Source organism: Psammomys obesus, unplaced genomic scaffold (genome assembly GCF_907164565.1).
Source record: "Psammomys obesus unplaced genomic scaffold, mPsaObe1.curated_primary_1811, whole genome shotgun sequence".
Taxonomy (NCBI): Eukaryota; Metazoa; Chordata; class Mammalia; order Rodentia; family Muridae; genus Psammomys; species Psammomys obesus.
Window position 1 is genome coordinate 18359774 of NW_026585895.1, and position 20460 is coordinate 18380233.

A 20460-nucleotide genomic window follows, 5' to 3' on the forward strand; every position below is an offset into this window, starting at 1 on the left:
TCTGGTGGGCAGTGAGGTGCACAGGGGAGAGAGCACTGGAAGTGAGAGCCTGGGAAAGCTGGTCCCACCAGCTGGCCATAAGGTGGCGTGGGTGCAGGGGCGATTCCCTTCCCCCCTCAGCCCTTCCAACCTGTGGCAGTTGGGAGAACTGGCCCCGAGGCCATGAGAGCTGGTGAGCTGGCCCTGTCCCTCTCAGGGTGCACCACTTGGGAGAGGCCCTGTACCTGGTCTGGGCAGCACAGAAGAGCTAGCCTTCTTGGAGGAGGTGCAGATGAGTGAGCTCTGAGGGAGAGAGCTAGAGGGAGCCATTAATCTGGTGCGAGGTGGTGCGGGTGAGGGGTGATGCCCTCTCCCTTTTCCCTTGCCACCTGCAGAACCTGGAGACCTGCCCCCGGAATTATGAGAGTGGGAGAACGAGCCCTGCCCTCTGCTGACAGTGGCACTGGGTGGCCTAGCGTGAGCAGTGCTGACCAGCTCAGTTACTACCCAGGCCCAGAACCAGGGCTCACCCTGGCGGTGTAGAGAGAGCTGACAGGCTGACCAGCTCAGTTACTACCCAGGCCCAGAACCAGGGCTCACCCTGGCGGTGTAGAGAGGGCTGACAGGCTGACCAGCTCAGTTACTACCCAGGCCCAGAACCAGGGCTCTGAATCGGCTCACTCTGAAATCTACATCATGTGACAAAGGTTGAAAGGCATGAAAGGCCCAGTCCTATTATTCCAAAGCTGCAGGATCTCCATGACACAGGGCAACAACAGGCTAACCAGGACAAGTCCCGATGAGGACCCAATATTTGAAGGTGTCACAGAAGCCAGAGATCTCGAACCACGCCAATGATTCATTGCAATGAACATTTATAAGTGAAGATGTGTGGACAGGAGGGATATTCTGTACGGCACATTTTACAGTCTACAGCTTCCATGATGAGATATTTTCTGTGCTTGTGTATGTTATTTGGGGGGGGGGGCTTGCAAGGGGAAAGAGTAGATATGAGGGGGTAGAAAGATGAGCAGGACTAGGGTGCATGATATGAAACTCAAAAAGAATCAATAAAAAGCTAAAAAGAAAGTTAGCTGGCTCAGTCAGGGTTTCTATTGTTGTGATAAAGCGTCTTGACCAAACACAACTTGGAGAGGAAATGGTTTATTTCAGCTTGCCTCTCTCATCACTGAAGGAAGGCAGGGCAGGAACTCAAGAAAGGAATTTGGAGGCGAGAGCTGAAACGGAAGTCATGGAGGAGTGCTGCTTACTGGCTTGCTCCTCATGGTTTGATCGGCCTGCCTTCTAATACCTGCCCAGGCTTGGTACCACCCATAGTAGACCAGGTGCTCCACAGCAATCACTAAGAAAAGGCCCTGTGAAACTTATGGGGGCATTTGCTCAGTTGTGGTTTTCTCATCTCAGTTAACTCGAGCTTGTCTCAAGCTAATTGCTGAGGGGCACACACAAGACAGGACACACACACACACAAACAGAGGGCACTAGCTGTTGAAGCTTCAGGTTTCTGCTACTATAAATTTCCTGCCACCAGGCACTGTGATCTGGAACTGAGACCTAATATAAGTCTTCCTCCCTTACATTTTTTTTTTTGTTTGTTTGTTTTGCATAGCCCCCTTCTATAGAGGAGGCTGGCCTTGAACTCCCATAGATCTGCCTGCCTCTGGACCTTGAGTGCTAGGATTAAAGGTGTGTGACACTATGTCTGGCTCAAATTTGATCTCTCTATCATATATCAAGCATCACACCTAGCAGCTGAAGCTGAAAATGGTTTGATTTTTAACTCTTCATTAAGCACGTGTTACATTTAATAGATGCTGGATTACAAAATCATCCCTCAAAGTTGGAAATGATTAACATTTTGTAGAATATATTACCTTAATCAAGAGATTAAAGTAATAATAAAACAAACATATCTAGGAGATCTTCAAATATTTGAAAAGTAAGCTGCATGTGTCTAGGTGTCTAATAAACAGAAGTCAAAATGGAAATCTGACAGTATTTAAGAAAACAAAATATATGAAATTTTGTGATACTGTTAAAACCTTGCTTTAGAGAAATGTATGAGACTTGAAAAGTAATTTTTCATTTTTCCAAAAAACAAATGAAAGCTTGAAACCAATTACAGTGATTTTAAGACTTTATAAAATAAAGTGCAAGTTAAAATCAAATAATTATGAGAAAAATGAAAAATGTAAAAACAAATAATAAACAGAGAAGAAAACTTATACTAGAATCCTAAACAGTCAAAAATTGGTGCTCTTGAAAGACCAAGTAGGAAAGGAAATGGCCTAGAATATGAGTGTCATCAATCACTGTGGGGATTCTACACTGTTAAAAGGTAATGATGTCATAAGCAACTTTGCTGAACAAGTTTGCTATTTTATAAAGTTAGTGAAAAAAAAAAAAGAAAGAAATGTGGACATTTGTAACTATTACATTAGACAAAAAAAAGTAACTCTTGCATTAGTTACTTTTCTGTTGGTGACATAAAACAACATTATTGTGACAATTTATACAGGGAGGCATGAATTTGGGCTATGGTTTCAGAGACCTAGAGTCCATGATTACTAAGTAGAGATATGTTAGCAGGATGTTTAGTGTTCACATCTTCAATCACAGGAGGAAGCAGAGAGCAAACTTGGAACGTTAGAAGGCTCTTAACCTCTCAAAACCCATCCTCAACATTGTTGGCTAGTTTTATGTTGTTTAGTTTTTGTATTTGTTTGTTTGGTTGGTTGTTGTTTGTTTATTTATTTAGTTTAGTTTTGTTGTTAACTTGACACAAGCTGGAGTCATTTGGGAAGAGGGATTCTCAACAGAGAAAATACCTCCATAAGATTGGCTTTTAGGCAAGTCTGTCAGGCAATTCTTGATTAATCCTTGATGTAGGAGGGCTCAGCTCATTGTGGGCCCTGGGCTGGTGGCCCTGGAAGCTATAAGAAATTAAGTTGAGCTGGTTGGGAGACTTTTATTGACTGTTTCTAGGACTAAATAGTTAAACTGTTAAACTGATCTTAATTTAACTTTGGTAAATGAAATCTATTAAGAAAATCATCCATTTCACTTAGATTTTTCCAGCTTTGTGGCATATAGGCTTTTGAAGTAAAACCTAATGATTCTTTGGATTTCCTCAATGTCTGTTATGTCCCTCTTTTCATTTCTGATTTTGTTATTTTTGGATATTATTTTTCTGTCTTAGTAAGTTTGGCTAAAGCTATGTCTATCTTGTTGATAGTCTCACAGAGCAAATTGGCTTTTAGTTTCATTGATGTTTTGTTCTGTTTTCTTTGTTTCTAAGTTACTGATTTCAGCCTGCTGTCTACTCCTCCTTGGTGTGTTTGCTTTTTGTTCTAGAGCTTTCAGATGTGCTGTTAAGTTGCTGCTATGTGGTCTCTCCATTTCTTTATAAAAGTGCTATGAACTTTCCTCTTAGCAACCAAAAGAGCAGGCATGGACTAGACCTAGGCCGCCTACACGTATTTAGTTGATGGACAGAGTGGTCTTCATGTGCATCCCCTAGCAATTGCAGCTGGGATGTCTCTGACATGGACTCTGTTGCCTGCTTTTGAATCAATTTCCCCTAGCTCGGCTGTCTTGTCTCGCCTCAGTCTAAGAGGATGTGTTTAGTCCTGATGAGTCTTGATGTGTTGGGACAGGTAGGTGGGGGGTAGGGTGGTCCTCTTTTAGGGAGTGGGCTAAGAGGGTTGGAGAGTGAAACTGAAGTGAAAGGAGGGAGGTGGCTTCGACTTGGGTGTAAAGTGAATAAACAAATTAATTAATGAGAAAAAATAAAAAAAGAAAGACAATAAAAAATGCTGAACCAACTATGAGGTATAAGCCAGTAAATATAATTGTTCCATGGCCTCTGCATCAGTTCCTGCCTCCACATTCCTACCTTGAGTTCCTTCCCTGGATTTCCTCAGTGATGCACTACAACTGTAATTTGAAATAAACACCATCTTCCCCAAGTTGTTTGTCATGGTGTTTTAGCCCCATAATAGAAAGACACACATAGTTCCTCAAGAAAGATGAGACCTCCTAAACCTCCACAAACAGCACCATCGACTTGGAACCAAGTATTCAAATGCCAGAGCCTATGAGAGACATTTCCATTCAAGCCACCACACACACACACACACACACACACACACACACACACACACACACACATTAAAAAAACAACTACAACAACACAGAAACCTTCAATATTTAATTATCACCCAATCCAGGAAACTGAACAGCAATCCTGATCTCTACTAGAAAGAAAAAACTTAAAACCTTTCTCTCAATGTGTTTTAAGAGATTTGCATATCCTTCATATATACCTATATATGCAACAATAAAACCAAGTACTTTATATACCAGCTTTAAAAGTGTTAAAAGCCATATATGTAAGAATATAAAACAAGGGCCTAGAGAGATGGCTCAGTGGTTAAGAGCACTGTCTGCCTCTCCAGAAGATGAGGGTTCAATCCCCAGAATTCAAATGGGAGCTCACACCTGCCTATAATTACAGTTTCTGGTGATCTGACTCCCTCACAGAGACACACATGCAGGCAAAACACCAATGCACATAAAATAAAAAATAAATAATTTTTAAAGAGAATCTGAAACACAATTTTGGAAAACCAAATTCAAAAATTCTTGAACTTGGTAATTATTTCCAGGAATGTAACCAGGTCTAACATTCTAGAATCGACCAATGGTATCACAGTTGAGCACAGAAGACAACAGTATGAATCAGCAAGATTCAGAGAAATGGCAACAGAACTCAGTGTTCATTCAGGATGTAAACCTTTGAGAACATTTGGAACAAAAACATCCTATAAAGGCTGTGTACTAAAACCAACAACAATAAAACACCAAGCAGCATGCTCAAGGGTGAATTATGAATACATTTCCACATTATGATCAGAAACAAAATACAATCTTCAACTGTTCTCTGGGACTGTTCTGAACAGATATCCAGAGCAGTTAAAGAATAAAATGAAGCTGTTGTGAGATGGGTTGAGAAGAGCAAAGAGCCTTCAATTAGGAGTCTAAAATTGTGGGAAATAAACCCTTATCCTGAAGAAAGGTTTTCCCTCAGGCTAGTAAAATAAGACTCCTTAGAGAAGCTAATGAAGAGGAAGACTAATAGATTTTTTTTTTTCTTACCGGCTGTGAAAAAGTAAATTTATTTACTTAAATGAACAAATTCTTACAAGACTGCAACTCATTACAGCTTAAAGGAAAAAAATCTTGAGCCAGTGTTTGTTCAAGAACTTTCTATGTCTAGTTAAAAATGTCCACAATGTTCAAATTCCACTTTGACTTCTAAACCAATATCCTTACCACCAGCTCTTCTCAGTACCAATATTCAAGGGAGGAATAAACCCATTCTTATAAAAATTATGTCAGGGATGAATATTTCCTAGCTCAGCTGCAGCACTGAAAAGCAAGGAAATGGCAGTAAGACCTGGGAGACAGATTTAGAAAATTTTAGCATGTAACACCCAGGAGCTCCAGGTGTGAAATGGTAAGTGCTAAGAGGTGGTAATTTTTCTGACACATTCTAAATTAAATATACTATTAGACTTGTGGACTATCAATTATGGTAGAATACATTTTAAGTTCAGCATATGCAAATGTGATTAGACTTCAGAAAAATTCAAATAAAAAAAGGTAATTTTAAGTTAAAGAAATATTTTAAAATTGTAGCTGAAGTGCCACCAGTTTCAGTAAAGTTTGCTTTCTGTAGTCCTTACTGAGAGAGTCTCCATGGGATTTATCTGAGGAAGGATGCAAGACAAAATAAAGACCTCTCCAGAAAGAGCAAATTGGAGGAAAGAACCAAAGTCTACAACCAAACACTATCCAATTGCTAGGAATCAGACAAGCTAAAACTGCAATGCCTGATGAAATTATATATAAGAACAAGATCTGTAGAGGTTAGAGAGACTGATCAGTTAGTTGGTAAATCACTTGCCGTACAAGACTAAAGATGTGAGTTTGATCCCAGTATACTTGTAAAAAAGCCAGGTGTGTTGGCAATTGCTTATAACCCCAGCATTGGAGACAGAGAGAAGGGGATTCCTGTGGCTCACTGGCTAGACAGTCTAGTCTAACTGATGCCGCTAAGCCACTGAGAAGCTTAGTCTTGGAACAAGCAAGCAGTAACAAAGAGGGATAATTCCTGAAAATGAACACCCAGTGCTGAAAGCTGGCCTCCATGTAGGCATGTGCTTGCGCTCACTCTCAGAAACATTCACCCACATGTGTGTACACATATACACACAGAAAGAGACACTGGCAGTACTATATTATTAATACAAAAGAGCTCCATTAGTTCAGGTGATAACACAAGGAATGGTCACCTCTCACATCAAGCAAACTATTAAAAAAAATAATGTAAGAATAATTACATAGAAACGAGAAAAAAAAAAGGGAGAATAATGGAATGTGGCAAGATCATGAGAAAAATCCCAGCTAGGAAGTATGTTGTAAAGCAAAATAAGGAAAACACAATGTAAAAGAGTCCAGGAAAGAAAGGAATTCTATTTTTTTTGAAAATCGGAAATTATAAATAAAGTCATAGACCCAAAATAAACACCAAATTCAATAAGGGTAATAATTAAAATTGACCAATAATTAAAACTATCTGATCCAATATTTTAAAAAGTATAGTCCTATTCTTTTAAAAATATATACTATTCTAAAAGCTGGGCATAGAAAAATCTTTAGGATAAACACAGGGGGCTGAGGATGGCCTCTCATTCCTGTGACCTCCGCACTTGAGAGGTCGAAGCTGCAGGATCAAGAGATTGAGCGCAGCCTGAGCTAGAGGTGAGACTGCCAATAAACAAACTAGTGGGTGAGCGAAAGCACATGCTTGTCTGTCTCTCTGTATGAGAATCAACTACAAATGGATCAGACATCTTGAGGTAAGACAAACTGGGTAGAGGAAAAGACTCCTTATGTATCCTCATCGGTAAAGACCTTCTGGATCCCAGTTGCTCACAAAAATCATGCCAGCAGTTGATTAACAGGATTTTATGATAACATGCAGAGCAGAGGGAGTGGCTGAGTGGAGAGGTAGCCTGCGGGATGGGAGAGAGTCTTTGCTACTTACACATCTCACAGAAGATTAGTACGTAGAAAATGCGAAGAACTCAGAATACGAAATAGCAATAAACCAAACAAGCCAGTCAGCAAATAGGCTAATGAAATGAGGAGGAAGTTCTCAAAAGATAAAAGTGAAAATGAACAGTGAAAAGATGGGAAACATTCAAGCTTACTAGTCATCAGGGAAAGCCTCAAAAGCTACACTGAGCTCTCCTTTCATCCTAGTCAGAATGCCAGTCACTGGTGAAGTTGGTAACAGAATGGAACTGTTACACACTGCAAAGGGGCTCCTCCCTCAGGGGGAGGTGATCAAAGAGCCAGCCACTGGGTTCATGTCAGAGAGCCCCTATTCCCATTACTAGGGAGACCACTTGGACACTGAGCTGCCATGGGCTACATCTGTACAGGGGTTCTAGGTTATCTCCATGTGTGGTCCTTGGTTGGAGTATCAGTTTCAGAAAAGACCCCTGTGCCCAGCTTTTTTTTTTTTTTATTCTGTTGCTCTCTTTGTGGAGCTCCTGTCCCCTCCAGGTCTTTCCAACTCTCCCAGCTTTTATAAGATTCCCTGCACTCTGCCCAAAGTTTGGCTATGAGTCTCAGCATAGGCTTTAATACCCAGGTGGGTAGAGTCAGAAGCCCTCAGTGGTAGGAACCTGTCCTGTTCCCTGTTTTCTCCCTCTTCTGATGTCCATCCCATTTGTCTTTCTGAGTGAGGCTTGATCATCTTTCCCAGGGTCCTCCTTCTTGCTTGGCTTCTTTAGATGTACAGATTTTAGTATGTTTACCCTATATTATATGTCTAATATCCACTTATAAGTGAGTATATACCATGTGTGTCTTTATGCTTCTTGGATACCTCACTCAGGATGATCTTTTCTAGTTCCCACCAATTGCCTGCTTTGAATGTTAATGACAACTCAGCTAATCATTGTGAACTCCCATCAGTCCTAATTAATGATTCTCATGCAACAGGGAATATTAAAGTTCCCTTGGGGCTTCTTATGAATTCTTAATGCTGCTCAAATTACTCTCACATTTAAATTATCTAGTGTACATTATGATGGCTGGGTGCCATAGTGAGCACATATTTGTGACTTGATGTTCTCTAGATCATCTTAATATTCTAACTTTTTCTACCAAATAGAATACTACAGGGGTATCAGTAGATCAGTATTCATTCCTCATGCTCCTCATACTGGAAGATAAATACTTCAGAATTGTGGCAGTGTGATCATACTGAGTTAAATAACAGGCTCTGAAAGGGACAGATGCTTTTTATGTAGAGTGTTTCCTATTGGACCTTGATTCCCAATCTTACTATGATTCATCAGCAGTGGAGACTCTTAAAGATGCTAGATGACTAGGTCTCACCTCCGGAGATAAAAACTCAATTGGCCTGCTCTCATCCAACATTGACATTTTTATAGAAGCTTCACAAGTAACTCTAAGATGCAATCAATGCTGAGAGGCACTTCTCAGACTGCTTATAATTAAATGGGAAAAGGAAGCCTGTGAATTTTTATTATGTATCTTATAGTGTGAAGAACTGATATCTAAGCTTCCATAAAAGTTTTACTAAGAAAATTATAAAAAATGAATTCATAGACAGAGTGCATCCTCTTCAAAGTGGCAGAATATTTACTGTTAGGAATCTATGTGTACAGGGCTAAACTAAATTTTGGTGAATGGAAAAGAACCAATGAAACTAATCTTCAGGAAAACTGCCAATGTCTGGGAGAGGGATTTAAAAAAACAAAAACAAAAACATGCGACAGTTGACTTTGAATATCTAAGAAAGGGAGTGAATTTGAAAAGGAAAATCAAACAGTAGGCAGAAGGAGAGAAAGGATGCACAACTTAAAATGTTAGTCAATTTTTTTTTATTAATTTTTGTAACTTTCCACTACTCTACCTGGTACCATAGCTGGATCTTTTTTTTTTAGCCAATATTAAAACTAAATATTCAATACACTCTTTTTAGTTTCCATTCCATGAAAAATTTAAAGATGAATTATTATACTCAGTGTGTACTTTTTACATTTTTCAGATAGATCATTTTTACATGATAGAAATTTACCTCTAAATGGCATCTTGAAGATAGAAACACAGACAAAACAATAAATACAGAAACAAAAGCAAAATCTTTATTCTTTTGGCTTGATTGTAATGTAGCTTACCAGTAGCTCTTTATGGTAATAGCATTTTCCCTGCATGCATTCACCGACACGCTACAAGTCAATAGCTCTAGTATGAAGAATCTACACTGAATGTTGTTTGTGAAACAAAATGTTTTGCTGCAAGTGGCAATGTCATTTCACTAACTGGTTTTGTGGAAAAGGAAGAAAAGGAAGAAAGGAAGAAAGGAAGAAAGAAAGAAAGAAAGAAAGAAAGAAAGAAAGGTTCCCAAATCATATCTGATAACAGTTCTAGTGCCATGTGGATTAGTAAGATTCTATCTATCCATCTATCTATCTGTGTAAACAAACTTTAGGAAAGATGGATGAAATGCTAGGTGAGGGCATCCCATTCAAGCAATGCCAAGAATAGCATCTGCTCCCTTTGAAACCTCTTGTCAATGATAAGGCATTACTATCGAAAGCAAATGAGCATAGACTTGTGGTGAGACTGTTTCAAGTGGAGATAGGTGCGAGTCCACAGTACCAACAATGAGAGCACATTTCTACACTGACTCTTATTCCTTATCTCTTACTTTGTGAAGTGCCTCAATTAAAAAGTGCTGGGAACAAAAACTGACGCTATGACTGTGACGTCAACCTGAAGATACCTTTAATTTCCCATTTTATGTACAAAAGGCTGAAAAAGAAAATAAAACAAATCCCCCTTTTTACACTATTTATATACTTTTTTTTTTTTTTTTTTTTAGAAAACTCTAACCATGTACTTTCAACAGATCTTGGCAGCTTGCCACTTGTTTACAGGGTCGGCCTTCTTTCCAGAGTGTCCGGTTAAGGTTGGGAAGAACACGCAACAGGAAGCTCTTCCTTGTTGACTGCAACCATTTTTGCTCAGTGTCATGAAGAATGAGTTCCTGGTGGAACAATCTGCTCCACTTCACCACTGATGTCTGGCTTCCCTATTGGACTTCTCAACGGCGGAAGGGTTAAGATACAGCAGCATCAGCAAGAGAGACATGCAGCAGTGACAGCTTCAAACTCTAAGGAAACCAATGACACCATGTCACCTGTTGAAAGCTTGCAAACTATGCTTAACTGTGGTACATATTTGATGCAGTAAATACTGTGCTTAACTCATTTTCGTTTGCTCAAACATGCACCACTGGGTAAAATTACTATTTACAAAGCAGACTTTTTTTTTAAATTGACATACACTATGTCAACCTTACCAAGAGCAGAAGATGGCTAAACAATACTGCAGGAAAAAGCAGAGTCAACGTCAGAAAGTGGCAGTGGGGATGGTTTTTGGTAAGTTCGGGTTTCTTAGAAAGGACTGATAGGATATTTTATTTGCCAAAGGACACTTATCAAAAAATGTTATAGTCATGCTGCCAGGACTCTGAGCATGTGATGGTCTGTGTGTGCATGTGTGTATACATATATATGTATATACACGGCCATATACATATATACATATATACATGTACACGTAATGAATCATGAAAAAATAAAACAACTCTTTGATGGTTGTGATTCTATGGAACATTTACAGGCACATTAAAATTCTTCTGGATGAAACACCTTAAAAATATGAATAGCTATTTAAGCACCTCAAAAATCTAAAAACATCCTGAAATAAGAAGTAAACTCTTTCCTTGTGTGATGGAATATTTGCACATGTGAATAAGAACTGCAGCATGCCTTCATTGAAAATAGATCTCATTATACATAGAGAAATGTAGAATCCCTCCTTAGTCCCTCTCCCCAAACATAAACCCATTTACAAAAATAGTCACATATAAGAGTAAACAACCCGTGGATTTAAAAAAAAAAAAAGAAAAGGTGATAAAGTCACAGCACACATTTTGTAAAAATATGGCAGGTGTGGCAGTTAAAACACAAACAGTGGTGACAGTTACTGCTATCAAGTGTCACATGTTAAATTTACACGAAAATTTAACTTTCCTCCCCCATTCCCATTGTTCCTATAGTCTGAGACGCCATTGCTCTCCGCTCTTCAGCAGTGTCAGCTGGTTGTGAACACAGAAAACTCCTGTCGGTGCTGTCTGGTTTAGCGAGTCCCAGTTTGCTGCCCTGAGGTCCTGTCTTGTTGTAGGCAGTGACCTTAAGTATACCCTTGTAGAAACAGTCAGTTTGGCATAGACCTCCTGACGGAGTCACAGATACATCACCAACACAGGCTGTAAACAGTTGATCACAAAAATGGAATAATCTTTTTTTTATTTTTTTTAAAATTTCTATTATTTATTTATTTATTTGTTTTTTACTTTTTACTTTCCCTGATATCTTTCCCTTTGTCCTCCTTTTCTGATTTGTCTTTTTCAAATTTCTCTTTCTCTGGTTTGGTCACGCTGTCGTAGGAAGGTGGAGAAGTGGTAGAAGGCGTCACATCCGTTTTCTCGGGAGTGGAATTCTCATTTAGTTTATCGGTAATAATGTGTTCTTTGATCGGCGTGCCCTCATCTTCTTTGCCCTTGTCTTTTTTATAGATAGATGAAACTTTCTTAACTTTCTGCTTCAGGAGATAGCGCCTGTAAGCTCGCTGGATGACAATAGCAGATACCTCCTCTTGTTTGCGCTTCAGAGTGGTGGTAATGGGCTCATAAGAGACCTTGGAGGGGTTGGAAGCCATGAACCGCTCTTCCATCTGGATTCGAAGGGCATCCATCTCTCCACTCTCACCCAAGACCCGCTTTGTAAAAGCAAATAAGATGTCCAGGCAGTGGATGCGGTCTCCACTCACCATGGGCAGATCCATGGCGATGAGCTGGACTTTGTTTGGCTTGGCGATGAGGAGGGGAGGATCCAGGGCAGCTGCGAAGTCAGAGAGTTTGCAGAACTCTATGAACTGAGTGGCATCCGGGTCGAACTTCTCCCAGACCTCGTAGAACATCTCAAAGTCGTCCTCACTCAGGGGCTCTGCGCTTTCTTCAGTGGCAACGCTGAAGTTCTCCAGGATGACGGCGATGTACATGTTCACCACAACCAGGAAGGATATGATGATGTAGCTGACAAAAAAGAAAATCCCCACCGATGGGTTCCCACAGTCTCCCTTCACTGAGCTTCCAGGGTGGTCTTTTTCAGGGTCACAGTCGGGAGGCCCACTGTTTAGTATAGGGGCCAGCAGTCCATCCCAGCCTGCAGAGGTGGTGATTTGGAACAGGCAGATCATGCTGTTGCCAAAGGTCTCAAAGTTGAACATGTCATCAATCCCAACTTCTCTCTTAACATAGGCAAAGTTGGACATCCCAAAGATGGCGTAGATGAACATGACCAGGAAAAGCAGGAGGCCGATGTTGAACAGAGCAGGAAGAGACATCATCAGAGCAAAGAGCAGCGTGCGGATCCCTTTGGCGCCTTTGATGAGGCGAAGGATTCGGCCAATCCTGGCCAAGCGGATGACTCGGAACAGGGTAGGGGACACAAAATACTTCTCTATCAGCTCTGCGAGGAACATTCCTGTGAAAAAACGATAGTAAACGGTGTTAATTACCGAAGCAAAGGAAAGTTTGTGTGATTAACACAAGTGCTGTCTAGTTTACAAACTGTATATGCAGGAATTACATAAATACCAATACATACACATTTATTAATAATTTTACCTAATATAGTCATACAGAGATAGATACATGTGTATGCCTATGCATACATGTGTATATATGTATTGTTTATGCAAATACAGCACAATATTTATTCAATAAAATGATATTGGTATATTTGGCTTTCTACCACGTAGGTCTTTATTTTATATCTCAACCTGTGGGTCACACATCCTTGGGGGGGCTAAACAACTGTTCCACAGGGGCTGCCTAAGGCCATCGAAAACAGATATTTACATAACAGTAGAAAAATTACAGTTATGAAGTAGCAATAAAAATAATTTTATGGTTGGGGTCACCACAACATGAGGAGCTGTATAAGAGTAGCATGATGAGGAAGGTTGAGAACCACTGTTCCAAATGAAGATATTGATGGCCGTTTTTTGTCATTAAAATATCGTCTGTCTTAGAAAGACAAAACTAATAGAGGTCTAAAGATGTCACAAAGCTTAAAGCGGCTAAGCACAGAAATGGATTTATATTTCTAAAACACTAGGGCTATTTTCATGTAAGAACTATGCGATAAAGCATGCAACTTTCAACTGTGTATTCCAAATGAGAACCCACGATGCGAGAATTTCCGTCCTTCTACTATACACAGTTGGACACACGTATAACAGAAAGCACAAGTGTAGGAGGTAGATTCACTTGGACATGACCCCTGAATCTTGTATTAACACATCATCACTGGACAAAATGTCAACTTGTGTTTTTGTTGAACATTTTCAATGTCTTCGTAATGAACACAGACCCAAGTGAACTTAGGTGTATAATTTGACAAAACAACAGTACTTTATTCACCGGAGAACTGGTAATTGGAACAGTGACCTGACTTGCCCTAGGTAAGAGAACTGAAAAGTAGTGGCTAAAGGAAGCCTCATGCACGGCGTGTCTTCTTTGCCCTTAAAGCTGTTTTTTTGTTTTGTCTTATGTGGTTTGGTTTGGTTGGTTTTTTGTTTGTTTGTTTTTTTCCCTCTTTTTTTTTTTTTTTGTTCTGTACCTGGAATAAGGCCCAATGTGTGCAAGCCAATTAATAAATGTTGAATGGTAGGTGAAACTTTAAAAATGTGTTTTAATTAATACATTAAATACGAAACAGTGCATATCCAGTGATGTTTCTGTACAAGTATTGCTGTTCTCTCAGAGTGATCCCACTGTGCAGTTGCAGCGCAAAACTTCTTGCCTTTATGAAACTATAACTCAGGTTCCATCATTCAGCCTCTCCTCCCCTCTCCCTCTTTATATTCTCTAGCCTTGGCTCACCACCCCACCGTTCTCACCTCCTAGGAGGTCAGGTTTTTATATTCCGCATCTGTCTACCTCACAGAACTCTTGCACAATGGTGCAGCATTGGTGAGCAGTGAAAATCTAGATGTAGATGCGGCTCTGGATTATTGTGGTCTGTGTCCAGGTAACCAAAATAAAGTGGTACATAAGAAAACAAATTGCAGGACTACAGCAATGAGATGGCTCCGTGACTGAGGGCACCTGGAGCTCTTCCAGAGGACTCAAGTTCAATTCCCAGAACCCACATGGCAGCTCACAACTGTCTTTAACTCCAGTTCCAGGAGCTCCAGTACCCTCTTCTGACCTCGGTGGGCCAACAGACATGCAGGCAGGCAAAGTACCCAAAATACCTAAAAAAAAATTACGAGTCGTCTGGTTGGTCTCTCGGTTCATATAAATATTTATATGTATTATATACTGGTTTAAATATGGACTAGCATTATGCTCCAGAACTGTGGATCTTAATTAAAAATACCTTTTGCTAAAAAAATGTTATTATTATGTAAGCTGTTGAAAATACGGTGCAAACTGACTTGCCAAATGTAGAGCTGTCGTGACCTTCAGTTTGTAAAGAACATATTTCTGAAAAGTTCAAAAACATGAGGTATGCCTGGACATATTTACATATCTTTTTCCTTCTCAGTGTCTATATTTCTTTTCCTCAAATAGGCCTGACCTAGTGATTGGGACTTTATTCAGTGGTAGAGCATTTTCCTAACATGTTTGGGGCCCTGAAATTTTGTTTTAGTATCAAGTAGATGATGATGATGATGATGATGATGATGATGATGATGATGATGATAATAATAATAATAATAATAATAATGAGCCAAACCTTTCCTTAAATTGTGTTATATTCAGTTTTAGCTTCCTGTTTACTATCTTTTTCATGAATACATAATATATTTTGAAGGTAATGAATTCATTTTGGATTATGGAATACAATGTCTACTTGTAAAAAGGAACACTGTGAACTACAGAGAGAACTAGCTGAACTCAAGGAAACCATGAAGCCTGTGTGTGCCATGTGTATACAAACACGCATCTACGCCACTTCAGTTATCAGAGAGTTCATATCTGTGCACCATCTGAGTCCTCTTAGGGATTCACACGCATGGGAGCTTTAGCTGTTCACAGGAAGCGGTAGTTGTCTGCAATATAGGAATGTGCCTGAGCACAGGGGGTAATCTAAATTGCAGTTATTGACTTTTAAATTGGTGCAAGATTTTAAAAAGAAAAAAATATAAGCAGATAATTTCATGAACAGATGCAATAGCAAAGTAAAAAAAAAAAGAAACACCAAAAGAAGCAGACTATTAGATTTTATCTGTAATTTAAAATGATAAATAATATCTCTAACATTCTTAATGATAGAGTATTACTTTTAAATACTCTTGCTTTTTAAGGCCATTATTGAGCCCTGAGGAGGACTGACCTGACATTTTTTTTTTTTAGATTTATTTATTTATTACATAATGCAGTGTTCTGCTTGCATGTCAGAAGAGGGCACCAGATCTCACTATATATGGTTGTGAGCCACCATGTGGTCTCTGGGAATTGAACTCAGGACCTCTGGAAGAGCAGTCACCTGTCTTAACCTCTGAGCCACTTCTCAGGCCTTCATGTTGGTTTTGTTTGTTTGTTTTGTTTTGTTTTTGAGACAAGGTCTCACTATGTAGCTCCACTTGTCCTAGAACTTGGTATATGCCTCAACATCTCAAATATGGGGGTTTGTCCCCATATTTGTCCCCATCCCTGGTCCTATTAAGTTGTTGTGCAAAGCTCCCTTTCTTACCTACAATGGAGAGAATGACCACCACAAAATCAAAAATATTCCATCCAATGGTGAAATAGTAGTAGCGGAGGGAGATGAGCTTGAGCACACACTCTCCTGTAAACAAGACGATGAACACCAGGTTGATCCAATACAGGATGTTGGTCATCTCCTGACTCTGGTCGTCCGTTTCCACCATCATGGTGACCATGTTCAGACAGATGAGGATCATGATGCTGATGTCAAACACTTGCTTGGTTACAAAGTCAAAGACCATCCCTTGAAATTTGTTCTGGAACAAATGACATAGACAAGTACACTCATAAACACTTCATAAAGATCTCATTCAACTTATCTGGTTTCAACTATTGTAACATGAAATTTTATCTTCTGTGAAAATGCATCATTCTTGTGTTACCTGTTTTCAACTTTTCTCAATTGATTTTTTTATGAATACTCATACTACCGACTTTATAAAATGAATGTTAAAAAATATCCAACTTTTTAATGGAATTTGTTTCATGAATACTATTCATACTGCAAACTTCATTTGAAAAAGGATGTTAACAACAGCTGATGGTGTCAGTACCCCAAGAATCAAGATGTGGTTGTGATGGACAGTTGGTAAGTGTTTGCAGTTACCAATAAATACTTTTATTTCATGTGCTGAGAGGTGAATATTAAAACTACTTTTAAAGACTGAGTAAATATTTGTCCCAGATGTCCTTCACTTTTCCCCCAGCCTCCTCCAATCCTAAAAAAAACTGATGAAATTGAATCAAATTCTCTATTTTGTGATAATCTATTCAGGTCAATTTCTTAGCTACGATAATTTTTTTGTGGTTACAAAAGGACTACTCTGTTCATACAGGTAAATCCACGTGAAGATTTATACCAAATGAATCTCTTGTTAAAAAATGTTGAAAACAAGTTATGATTCACAATGTAGTCAACTTTATCCTAGTTGATTTGAACCTCATTTCCCCTTTCTTTCTTTTTGATACAAGTCTCACTTTGTAGCTCCAGCTGGCTTGGAACACACTGTATGGACCAGCCTTACCTTAAATTTAGGGCGATATGTCTGTTTTAAGCCCTCACTTGTAAACAGTTGTCATCAAGATAGTGTTATGGTTTGTTTTGCCTGTATCTGTTCAGAAATTGACACGCTACAGCTCAGTCCTTACTGTAACTTTTTGTGGGTTTTATCTTCTCAACTTGAATGACTGGTGCCCGGCTTGTTTAATAGCTTGTTTCCCAAAATTTGACATGTGTTGGCTTTTATGCTCCATCTCAGTCTTCTGCCCACTCTCTGATATAAAGAGTCACCACTTTCAGTAGAAATTTTTGGGCATCAAATAACAAACACTCTGTCTTTTTTCTATGAATATATTTTTGGCTGTCTGGGCTCAGCCTCTACTTCTTCATATTTTTTTTCTTCCTCCTAGGCTTCCTTCCACTGACTACTGTCAGTCCCAACTTCCTATTTTAGTTTCTAGTCACTATTTGTCTTTGCAAGATTTCTGTATTCTCTTTATTGTTACCCCTCTTAGTGCAGCACACAAATTCTGTCTGGTCATTTCGGCTTTCTCATCTATCCCTTTCCTGAAGTCCGGTGGATAACGGTGCTTTAAGTTGCAGCTGTTCCATGCTCTCAGAAGACTTTGTTCACCCTTCCTGAGATTTGTGGCATTGCCCTGCAGATGGTGTTCCATTATTTGCTTTGTTTTAGTTTATTCTTTCTTCATCTGGTTTGGAGGATCCTTGGGACAAAGTTGCACCACATTTCTCACAGATAGAGCCTTCAGGGTTTAGTTAACCCAGATTCTCTTAGAAGCAGCAACTGGTCTTAATTTTCTTAATTGTCTACTCAGTAGGACTAGATAAAGCTCCTTAAATTTCTTGCCCGTATAGCATCTTAATACCAATACCAATCCTGAGCCTCTGCCAATTTAAATCTTAGGGCATTGGGTGTAATGAAAGAAAATGGATAGCCCTGAAGGCTTGGCCTACTACAGCACATGTTTTGTAAATTAATCTGAGTCCTAAACACTAATCAGCAACTCTCTATCCCTCCTTTGTTCTAGGGACAATTCCAAACTCATGTTTTCTCCATGATTCCTCCATCCCTGGCAGAGAGACTCTGGATCCTAAGGTAAAAGGATGCTTTATCTCCAGCATTCTAACAAAAGTCTCGTGGCTCAGCTCTGTGGAGAATGGTGCATTTTCTTTTATCTAATATTCTTACTTTCTTTTTTGTCAATGTTGAGGAAATATCACAGTCAATTAGTGTAAAGAAATTCTTCAACATCTTTATTTCACCATTTCTGGGTTCACATCCTCTTTAATTGTGCCACACAAAATCTACTTGTCCTCTTTAGCCCAAACAACCCATTCTTGACTAACATCCCATGAAACTTATTTTGTACTTAGCAGCCTCCTCTTTTAAAGAATGTCTTTCGCTATCCTTCAAACATAAACTCTCAACCTTAGGATCCCTTTGTTCAATGGCTAAGTCTTCTCCCCCATTCTCTGCCCACGTTTGCTGCTAAATTCCACAAAATGATGTCCATGATTCTCACCTCACACCTCCTACATGGCAACTCTGGGCCTCCCATTGTCACAGTGAGCCAGAGTCCATCATTCCTGTTCTAGACTTTTAGTTTTCATATTAGATGAGTAGACCCCTTTTAATCTCCCGGTCTCCAAATCCATTCATTTTCCCTTTGGTGTTGGCTACCTAGGATCTGCAAAGCAGCTCCAAACTTGGTTGGCAGTGTGCAAACCTCCATCTCTGTCAGGGTTGTTGAATGATCACCATAGAACCCACAAGGATTTGGCCACTTGGATGGCTTTCTAGCAGTCCTAGGATGGAGATAACCCTATAAAGTCTGGCCCATTTAATTCCTTTTTCATCAACAGGACCCAGATAAACTCCCACTCTCTGCACTCCATATGGCTTTTCTGTCAGTGCTATCACCTATATAAAGCTCAATCTCAACCCATGCTGCCTATTGACACTTCTTCATTCCTCTTGTCTCCTCAGTAATGAGTCAATTAAAAAAGCTTTCCCTGGTTAGTCAGCTCTCTCTCCCCTACCATCATTCACAGCTGAATGCCTCTAGTCCTTCGGAGGTGTGTTCATTTTGTTGATGTGATAATTTGACACTATATTGATTAGCCCTGTGTTATCTCTGTGTTAACACTTCCTTACAGGTCCAATGCTCTGCTTTAACAGCTGTTTCCTTCATGCAACTCTGCTGTTTTCATAACAAGATTTTATTTATATTGTTTAATGAGGGCAAATATGCTTCAAACCATGAGTCTATTTCTTAGTAATTAAAATATAACACTCTTCTTCCTAAATGCTTATTTCTAAGGAGTTAGAGTGGTTTTCATATAGGGACTATCTTATACCCCTGTTTCCAGCTATTCAAATTATATTATTTCTTAAAAGATTGGGCTCAAGTTGTACTTATCTTTTGTCTAATGTAGTGGTGTCCTACTGTTTCTGAGCTATTGGCAGACTTCCATACTGAACACTTGGTTGAACCTAGTTATTTATTGTTGTCAATGGATTCATAAAATCAAGAATCTTGGAAAAAAAACTGTTTGGTCTTAGACTCTGGGTACTGAGTTGGAAGAACACCAAGAAATAATGTCTGATGTATTCCTTCAGAAAATAATGGAAGAACTGAGGGACTCACCTGACTCTCTAAAAAGAACTATGGGTAATTGAAAAAAGGACAACTGGAAGAGCTATGAGAGTCATAAAAGGCATGGCACTGTCCTGCTTCAGGTCAGGGGACATGGGAAAAACACAAAAATTAGTTGCATTTAAAAGAAGAAGAAAAAAAACCCTGCAACTATTTCATTCATGATTCCATTCATCCTGCTCTGCTGAACAGGCTGTGGGACTGCCTAAGTTATGCCAATCAAGCCACAAGGCAGAAGAGGGCATCTATTGTTTCCACATGACATACATAAATATTTTTATTATCATCCCAGCAAAGGAATATCCTCAATGTCATTAATTCATTGTGCTCTACCATCTTCTGAGATTAAAAGTATTTGCATCTGTCTTATATGGTTTTATATAATATAACATATATTATATAGTTACATGTAATATATTAAATAATTTGGCATATGTATATCCATGGCAAATATGTGGGCTATCAGAATATAACCATGGGATTGCACATTCAGAAAAATAGTGCTTTTTTTCACAGCATTTTGGCTGTGAAAGTGACCTACAGTGCTCATTGATAAGAAAGAATTCTGTTCTTACAGCAGGTCGAGGTATGGGCTTTTGTGGTTTCTTGGACCCCAACTTCTTCATGGCATTATAGTATTTCTTCTGTTCTTCTGTCATAAAGATGTCTTGACCTCCAAAGTAAAGAAAGAAAAGCAAAGTATTGTTAAAATCATGTTCTTCACTGGTTGTAACAGCCACCTGAATGCTTGTGTGAAAGTCTCTTAATGTGGCATTTCACGTCCAGGAAGATGTAATCAGCTAACCTATTAGTCATGTCAAAGCAGG

At 39.3% G+C, this 20460-nt stretch overlaps 1 protein-coding gene across 2 annotated transcripts in view; it reads right to left on the reverse strand.

Annotated features, from left to right (window-relative positions):
- Positions 1-8973: 8973 nt before the first annotated feature.
- LOC129671295 (sodium channel protein type 2 subunit alpha-like) overlaps positions 8974-20460 on the reverse strand; it is a 130206-nt gene continuing 118719 nt past the window's right edge. For both annotated transcript variants that reach the window (XM_055600093.1, XM_055600094.1), the window contains exons 25-27: positions 20209-20313; positions 15942-16212; positions 8974-12719 (exon numbers count right to left, since the gene is read on the reverse strand). In XM_055600093.1, the coding sequence (XP_055456068.1) occupies positions 11524-12719; positions 15942-16212; positions 20209-20313 (1572 nt within the window). In that variant the 3' untranslated portion in view covers positions 8974-11523. The remainder of the gene's footprint in view (positions 12720-15941; positions 16213-20208; positions 20314-20460) is intronic.